General features: G+C 29.8%; 1 protein-coding gene across 2 annotated transcripts in view; it reads left to right on the forward strand.

Annotated features, from left to right (window-relative positions):
- LOC100167765 (lachesin-like) overlaps positions 1-10190 on the forward strand; it is a 223919-nt gene that overhangs the window by 185816 nt on the left and 27913 nt on the right. For both annotated transcript variants that reach the window (XM_029491271.1, XM_029491272.1), the window contains one exon: positions 10085-10190. In XM_029491271.1, coding sequence (XP_029347131.1) covers positions 10085-10190 — 106 coding nt within the window. The remainder of the gene's footprint in view (positions 1-10084) is intronic.

Below are 10190 nucleotides of genomic sequence, written 5' to 3' on the forward strand. Positions count from 1 at the left end.
CTAAGAATTGAAAATTTAAAACAAAATTTCACGTAAATATTTAATTCTGAAAAAAAATTTTAAGAAATACATATGCACAGTTTATTTTTATAGTAATTTTAAGTTCAAATTTGGACGAAATTACATATTAAAAAACCTGGAATAACTATTTTAGTTATTTTGTTGTGATTGTAATGATTGTATAATATTATTTGTGGGTACTTGAAACTTCTAAAGTATACTATTATATATCTATGATAATATCACGGTTTGTTGTTGATGTATAACGCGTTACCTGATGGATATTGCGATATGATTAATTTGGAATTTATTATTAATACCTATTATAGGTCAATTTTTTTTTAATACTATAGATAAGTATACCTATAATAGGTATGTCTAATACCTAGACTCACAAACCGTCTCCACTCAGAATCGTTTTTCTTATACAGTGATATTATATCATTGAATTCAAATTTAATACTATCCATTATACAGTGACCCACTTGTAACCTACTGTATAGCAGAGCGACATCCACTTACCTACCTTTTTTATTTTGTTTTGTTTCATGATAGGAAATAATTCTATCCCCATAATTAATGGTTTATAACTACTTTTATAGTTAGAAGAATTGACGGGTGACACCACTCCAGACATTTCAACGTGTAGGAAAATCATGAATTCATCGTCAGAGAGTTGGGAGATAAGAAACTTCATAATATTCGATCTATAAACGTTTAATGGTTAACTATTTAATGGCTAAGAGGAGGGAACTATATCGTTATAATAATTATCCCTTAAAATTTTTCAGGAGTGGTATGTGTGTATGAAAAAATGTGCACACGTATGCATACCGCTCCTGATAAGAGGTGGATTAATATCTATCGTGAGGAAATTAATAAAGAAATAAATTTAAGACTGGGTCCTGTCTCTTCGATATTAACAGATAATCATTTTATTCGCGATACTCGGTGAAGGAGAATGATATTTTACATTTTCAAAGACCGCTTATAAAATATTTTTTGAGCATAATGAATAATATTTAAATAAGCAAATAAATTACGAAGTGTAGTGTACCACGATTATGTAGCGTAATATTCAATTAAGTAGCTAGTAACATTGTGTACAATATCAAAAAAAACGTATCAAACTAAAATGTATAGTTATTTATAGCTTGTTTAGGCCTGTTCTGCAGAAAATGTTCATCGCCGCCTTTCGACGTTGTAACAATGTAAAACTATTATAGTTTAGTTAATTTAATAACTTTTCCATCAGCGCTGCAGAGAGTTCATCTTTAGATACACTGCGACTACCTACCTATATGTTGAATGTTTTTAGTTCACCGAGTGAACCTAGCGCGCACTAATCCAAATTATACAAACACGCTGATCATTTTAGGAGCGTACCCCTAGTCGTGGGTTTCAGCGATCAACCCATAGAATTAATAATATAATATAGACAATACCGATAACAATTGCGATATTTCAATCAGACGTTCAAAACGAAAAAGTGTTTTATTGTCCTGCGCCAAAACAAGTAAGCTTACGCAGATTACTTGCGAGAAATCCATCAGCGAACAATGGCGAGAACACCGTTTGAACCCATCATTGACAACGTAAAGTCGGGACATATTATAATTTTGTAAAGCCCACGCATTTCTACGGTTGTTTGTGAAATGTTTAGGAAGTATAGGAACGGGTTGTATAATAATATTATACTAAATTCCTAATATATAAGTTGTGCTATTGAGAAAATCTTTTAGGTTCTGAGCGGAGCGATATTGATTTTACAACGATGTGCGTTTTTTATAACAACTTTTGTTCCTGTCCTTTCTGAGTAGTTAAAATGTTCAACTTGTATAGTCAGAGTGGTTTCAAATTGGATCATTTTGGTAATTAGAATGGGGGATGGTGGTCGACTTACTAACGAATTATTATTATTAATAATTATTAGTAGAAAAATAAACAACTATGCTACCAATATAAAATATAATATAATATCTTCTATAACACTTGGTCATATCTGGCTGCATATCGTCTCCGCTCAGAATCGGTTTTCGTATTTAATGATATATAATTGAATTCGAATTTAACACATCCATAACAGGAATCTAGGACGCTTCCCATGTGCTTTTTACTCCCGATTCATTGGACATCCCCCCTCCCCCCAAACGGGACAATTTCCACCACATAACAAATGTAAAGTAAAAATATCAAACTATAATATAAAAAAGCAGGTAAGTAGATGTCGCTCTGCTGTACAGTAGGTTATAAGTGGATCATTGTATAATGGATTGTATTAAACTTGAATTCAATGATATACCTAATATCATTGTATAAGAAAAAAGATCTGAGCGGAGACGGTTTGTGAGTCTGGGTGTTTTATATTTTTATCATTTATTTTATCATATAAGTTGAATTAATATTAAAATATTATAATTTTTTATTCGTTTTTATGGTCATAAACAAAGCGTTAGTAATTAAAATTTCATTTTTAGCGTTTTTTCGTGATTTTTCGGTGGTGTTTCCCGTGGCATTTGATAAATGTTGAGAAAATCGAAAAATGACCTCTTTAAAGTATCATCTTGATCCAATTTTCTAAAAGATAAGGTACTATATGTCTAAATCGAAGTACTCCTTCTGGTAGAAGTTTTGTATACAGGATATAAAAAAAAATAAACACCATTGTAAAACCAATAGCTTCTTCGCTCTGCTCAGAATCTAAAAAAAACAAATAAATAAATGTACTGTTTACGAGATTTTTAATTAAATAATTTTTGACCTAATATATAAACATAGTTAAATAATACTTTCGTATATCTTTGGTTTATTGAACATTATATCCATTTAACGGGTAGTAAATCGGTAACGTGAATGATGATATTATAGTATTGATGGTTACCGATATGATGACTGTATATTTCGGGTAAAACCAAAGAACCTATTTTCCAACCTATGTGTAAAATATATATAAATTGATTCAGGGGAAATGTCTCAGTCCAGGGGGGAAACAGCCAGTACCACTAAGATCCAAGGATGGGGAATGGAATGAGGGGGGGACATCCAAATACCCCATTACATTGACTTATTCAATGACGAGATAGGTACACTCGACACCTACAACTATAATAGCTGCAGAGCGGTCTCTATAATACTCGCCCACTTTTATTAATTTGTGTCACCGTGCGGAGGTCGGATCCGGTTCCAGTAACGAATAATACGAGACTTATAAGTTATGGGTCTGACGAAGATGTTAAGTCCGTACTCGATGAGACGATAATTATGTTTTAACGAGCACCGTGTCTACCTGTATTTCAGGACCGCGGACGAGAGGAACAAATATCGTCTGATTCTGATAGCATTATATATTATATAATGTGTATTATTTAGTAAATATTAAGAACGTCTTCTCTAATTACCTAGTATATTCTGATATATTGTGGTGGCGATAATAATGATAATAATATATGGCCATGCGAATCGCGTGAATGAGTGGAAACGACAATCAAACGAGCGTATTATTATTATTATGTCGTTACCGGGTGATTCGCTGATCATTATGCTCACCACCATTTTTTCCTTTCATCTTGAATCCATTCGAATTCCGATTTTTCTAATATTGAAATATGGATCGTGTTTTTAATTATTTAGATTTTAATTTATATTAAAAAACTACTCGTTTCATTACGACTTTCCATCTAGATTACGTCAACATTTTCAAATAAGTCGATCGATAATATATTATTACTAATAATATTATTAATATCGTATATACGAGAAAAAATGGTCTGAGACCCTCCTCTTTTAGCTGCGGTATACACAATCTTACAGTATACAAAAACATAATAATATTATAATATGGTCCTTAATATCATATTATTACTATGATGGGTACTTACGTCTTAAAAATGATAATTCAAATTATGGACTCGTCGTCGTCGTCGACGTGACTGCGAAATGAACACGGTGGCGACGCATCACCCCGTATAAAACAGTGTTATATATATTATATTAAAACGGTGTTGCGTGGATTTAGAGTGAAAGGGTTGGGGGAGGGGGGGGTGAGAAGGGCCGGGAAGAGAGACATAACGTATATTATACGACCGTTTGATGAATAATCGCCTCGTTTTGTCGCGACGTAATTAAATGCCGAACATATATCGTGTGCGATTTTCCGGAAATTTCGGTCGCGCGTCCGACACAACAATAAAACACGCGACCGTCCAGGGAGGGGGAGGGGGGCGGCCCATGTATGCTGGCCGGCAGTCGAGCTCACGCACATATTTTCACGCCATTAAACAAGCGCCGCCGCCTCCCTCCGAATGCTCTCCAGCGTATACACAATGTATATACATAATAATAATAATATATTATATCGGCGACGACGTATGTTTTGTTATTGTTATTTGTATTTATAATAATAATATAATATATGTGTGCGTATTGTGCGTGTGGCGCCTACGTGTCTGCCGGTGCGAGGGCGTGAATTTGCGGACGCGTGAAACCGTTTTAACGCGCGTGGCGCTACGGTCGACCGTCATCATTCTTCTTCCGCGATGCAGTTAGCCGCCACCGCACTTTTTTATATTTTTTATTTTCTATTTTTCGCCACATGTCGTTACGTCCACCACCCACCCGCCTCCCGCCACCCCCATTATCGTCGCGGTCCGTACAGTAATAATAATATTATGTGATATATAATGTACGTCCGCACGCACACTTCGCACGCACACACACACCCGTTTGTATCATACATTATCGAGCTTATATATATATTATTGTTGTTGTTATATTGTCGCGCGATAACTCCGACGAGGGGGTCGGAGAGGGTTGGAAATCGTCTGTTAAACGATGGTTTTATATAATATTATTATGATGATATACGACCACCTTTCGGCCAACGCTATGTATAGCACATAATATTATTATTATTATTATAATATAACGTAGGTATATACTATTATCAAGGTTTCCCGAATATTACGATCGTTTCAAATCTCTCTTGGTCACGGTGAAGACCACTGGAGCCGCCCGGATCTCGTATACCTATACCTCGTTCTACGGTTCCACTCATAGACATTTAAAACAACTAGATAGCCGACTACAGGATAATATTGAAGTCAACCGCCATATGCCAACAGGGCAATGTTTACAAAATTGCATGATTGATATTATTGATATATATTGATTTATTATCAGATATCAGTGTCTTATCTATTGAGTTATTATGTAAATATTGCCCTGTTGGGCATATGGCGGCCCGACTTCAACATTCTTATGGCAATGTAATATATAGTCGGCTATCTAGTTGTTTTATATGTCTATGGTTCCACTTGATTCCCGAATAAATGCACTCAAGCCGGGTTCACACTACACCGTGTGGTGTAATTTCGTATTTTTATGTTTATTCCAAAATGCAATACCGATTATATGAATATTGTACTTGATGATAACACAATACTATTTTACTTTAGTTATCACTTTCTAATGTAACCACACTGTAAATAATTGAATATATTCAACTATGCGGTATCGTTTGGTAACTGTGGTAAACGTGACTATTTACACGTCACGGTGTAGTATGAACCCGGCTTCAGTAGTGATGATATTATATCTGAAAGTACCACGACTGTGATAAGACGAGATAAAATTTCGTCCCTAATGATTTCTAATAGGATTTTGAAATTATTAATATTATTATGTATAAATAGGTATAAAAAAAATCGCTTGTTGAATTTTTAATCTGCTGCAACATAATACATCCCTATTATAGACATGGAAGAGAACTTTCTTATTACTGAATCATGTATTTGACATATTTTGTAAATTCTGTAAACAGTTATTATCATAAAATATCAACTAATTGTAATAGTTTAATACTCTAATATTATAAGAGATTATTTTGTTGATAATACACCGTTACGAAATTACCACTACGTGAATAAATCATGTGGGTAATGATCGAAATGACTTAACTCAAAAATTAATATAAAAAAACATTAATTTAATTAATCCATGGAAGTGTAACTATATAGTAATAATATAGCATATAAAAACTTCAATAACTGTATAATATATGACTACCTATACTGGAACATTAGTAAATATTATAGCAATAAATAATAATTAATATAAAATAAAATAAAATATAAATATTTCCTAATACATATTATAATATTTTGTTGGTACTTACATGTTTTACAGCACCAAGTTTAATTAAATTTACATTTAACATAATAATATACGGTTCGGTGAAACTTTACAGGAAAATTCTCATTCACGAAGAATTGTTAGATTTACAATACATTGTTTTACTGTTAGTCTTATATAAGCCCACACGAGACTACTGAAAACATTAGATAATATATCTACCTACAGTACATTACAAAGTTCATGAAATTCTGACGTGAACCATGAAAATAACATGCATCAAAAAGCATTAAAACAAATAATAGGTGTTATAAGTACAACTTACTGATGAAGAAAATTATTATTTATTTTGTAAAATGGTTTTCTATACGAAATGAATACTAATATTATTTTAACGATACAATATACCTATATCAATAGTGCTATTCAGAATACCAGCAAACGAAACATTTAAACAAAAGACAATTATTTGGTATAATGTTATGAGGTATCTATAATATAATAATATGATTCATTCATTTTATCTCGCCATCTATAGATTTAAATAACTTTAGAATGTTTTTTTTTACGTTTTTGAGTTTATGGTATAAACAATTATTAAAAAATATATAAAGTACTCTTTGTTCTAAACCAGATGCTTAAACATGTTTTATATTTTCATTAGTACCCTTTAATTTGTATATGCGTACCGATTTATAAAGTTAATCAGCTTTAGGTATATTATACAATTATGTGAAAATTATTATTCAAACTCTTTTTCTATTCCTTGTATCATCAATGATATTGTTTTTTTTTAGACATAATTTGCACTTTTATGGTTTATAGTTAGTTGATTGAATAATGATTATTTAGAATTAAAAGCTAAATTAAATAAAATACCTATTTGAGCAACCTTATTATTATATTAATTGTATCTTTATAGTTTATTTTGTTTTAATAATGGTATGAATATAAAATATACTTTGAATCATACTTAAAATAGTTTTATTATACAAACAAAACGAAAACGTGATATTTTTTTTTAACAGTCTAGTTAGTTTTTGAAATTGTTTATACTTCTACTAATAAATCCTCCATTAGACAAAGGTATTGTTTATTTATTTTAATTTGATTTCGACAATAATTTTGAATAATTTGTGGTAATAATTTAAACACAATATAATATGAATATAATGGTATTTCGGGGTCATGAAATCTCATTAAAATATAATCTTCAGAACAAAATAGATAAATTAGACGGAAAATAAATAATTGAAGTTTTTTTTGAGATAATATTATTCTGGAAGTACAAACTTTTTATTTATAAAGCACCAAAAGTAATTCCATTTTCATTTTTTTTTTCAAATGTAAAAATGGTGAAAAAAATTTCAGCCATTATTGTGTTATTATAATATAAGGATTCCTCATACTTTAAAGCAAGAAAACAACCTTTTAAGATATTAAAACTGTTTTTGCTATTTTTTTTTAAGTGCCTATCTTTGTAGGTAGGTATAAGAATAATATAAAGAAACGAATTGTATTTTGTTCAAACGTTATACTTTTGAAAGCCACTTATTAACTTCTTTTATTTTTATTAACACTGTTTCAATGCTGCTTGCATATTATACTAAATAAAATTAATATATGTATTATGTATATTTTAAGTTAACCTTAAAAACTACTATTTTTATTCCAAGTAACGTCAGTAACTATTATTATATTAATGAACACGACAAAATATAAATATATGTTTTGCATAAAAATATTATTTTAGAACTTGTTTAAAGTAAATGTTATTCTATGAGTAATATAATATAGTAGGTATAGTAATACAAAAATCCTTTGTTACATTTATAAACGTCAACATTTTTTACAACTTAAACTAAAATATCCTCTTCTTTAATTTGTGAAATTAGTTAACATAAATCGTAATAATAAAAAAATATAAAAATAAAGTAAAAAGGTGTTAACAAATTATTTTGATAACAAATAAAATTAATATTATAAAATTCCACAGATATATACTAATACTAGATAGCCGTCTTCTCGTTATCAGTGAAATACGCCGCCATATGCAAAAAATATTACTCGTTAAAAAAAAGGTTATCACATAGACTAATTTACTATTATAATAAATATGATATTATATTGATAATAGTCTAATATTGATAACGTTTGTTTATCGAGTTGTCTTCTTTGCATATGGCGTCGTTTCAGCTTATTCTGTGGTGGTGTATTCGAAGACGGCTATCTAGTATTAGTATATAACAGTGTAAAATTCTAGATTCATTTTCATATCGATATAAACTACAAACTAAGATATAAAATTATTATTTAATTTTAATATTATATTGACATGTATTGGTTTTGATGTGAAAAATAGTATTTCTCAGTAGGTATCAAATATGTATTTATAATCAAATGGATGATAAACTTATTGTTGTATGCGGCCTATTAATGTCAACAATAATAATGTCAGGGCGTCCGTGATAATTCCAGAAATTTAAAAACTTTAAAGTACCTATAATATTTTTTAGTTCCAATTTGTAGTTTAGAAAAACAAATTAGTTTTGATAGTATGATATTTTGGATATTAAAATAAAAAAATTGTATATAAAAAAGGGTACTCTTTTAGTCTTTTAACAAGACCCCTGGTATTACGAAAGTTAACGAACACTGGTCTGATCCATCGTGATTTGTGAATGTTTCAATTAATTAATGAATAAAATATGTACGTGTAACTCATCTTGTTTTGTATATGATTAATGGATATATTATATTCAAATTAAATTAAATTTATTCCTAAATATATTAATTTTATATTTAATTTTAATTAATAACTGAACAAAATACGTTATATTATGTTATATTGTAATATTGTCACAACCTATAAACAATCATAACATATTATAGTATAATACACATAATGTATTTATATTTTTGGTAATTGGATTATAACGTAAATTATTATATTACCGTCGTAACCTAAGAAGCAGTTAAAACTAATAAATTAGGTGGATATTATAGGCAACGTAAATATAAAATATATTCAAATAGTAATATACATAACATTATACACTCATTTATATTTGATTTGTGTTTTTTGTTTTTGTGTATATGTGTACACATAGTAGTACCTACAGGTGCTTTGATTTTCAACTTAAATTTTATATTTTCCGGTAGGTAATCTGGTATCTATTTGATGTTTGGGGGGGGGGAGGGGATTAAAATTATAAATTCCCAGTACTAATCAAATATTTGCCATGCTCTCCGTGGATATAAGTGAGGTACATCAATATAATTTGTGGTTAAATTATTATATAGTTATTATAGATAAAAAAAAATCATTAATTTAATAAATATAACAATCACTTAATATATAATAATTATTATCACTCCACTTTATCGGTATTACATCAATAGCATTGACTAACACAGCGGATCTCAAAGTGTGCTCCGCGATGTCTTTACAGGGGCGCCGCTCAGCCGAAGAATTGTACCTATATGATCCAAAAATAAATTTGTAAGCCTAATCGTGGCGCTGGCGGAAATAATTACGATTATGTAAATAAAAATGTATACATTATGTATAATTTAAAATAAATAAATATTTTCATATTGTTAATACAATCACAATCTTTACTGGTTTTTATAAACATTTTCAATTTTGTATGATTAGTCATGATAGTGTGACTTGGGGAAGGGTGACCTGAGAGAACCTTGGTTTAAATAGGGTGCGGAGAACTAAAAAAGTTTGAGAACCCCTGGACTAAACAATACTTTTTAACTTAAAACGACTTAGTGTATCTATAAAAAAAAACCCTTTGAGATCTAGTATATACCGGCTTCATAAAAGTCATAAACTCATAAGTCATAATATCTCCATTTTATACTTATTTTTATTTAATTAATAATATTATATTACGCCTATATACATTATTAATTTTATGATAATTTGCATAATATTATGTTATAGACCAAAGTACTATATAGAAGAAGTTAAAACCAACTACAAAGTAAATATGTATCTCAATATTCAGAATTTGGATACAAGTGATCTGGGAGCGTACATATGTTTGGCG

The sequence above is a fragment of the Acyrthosiphon pisum genome, chromosome A3, assembly GCF_005508785.2.
Source record: "Acyrthosiphon pisum isolate AL4f chromosome A3, pea_aphid_22Mar2018_4r6ur, whole genome shotgun sequence".
NCBI lineage: Eukaryota > Metazoa > Arthropoda > Insecta > Hemiptera > Aphididae > Acyrthosiphon > Acyrthosiphon pisum.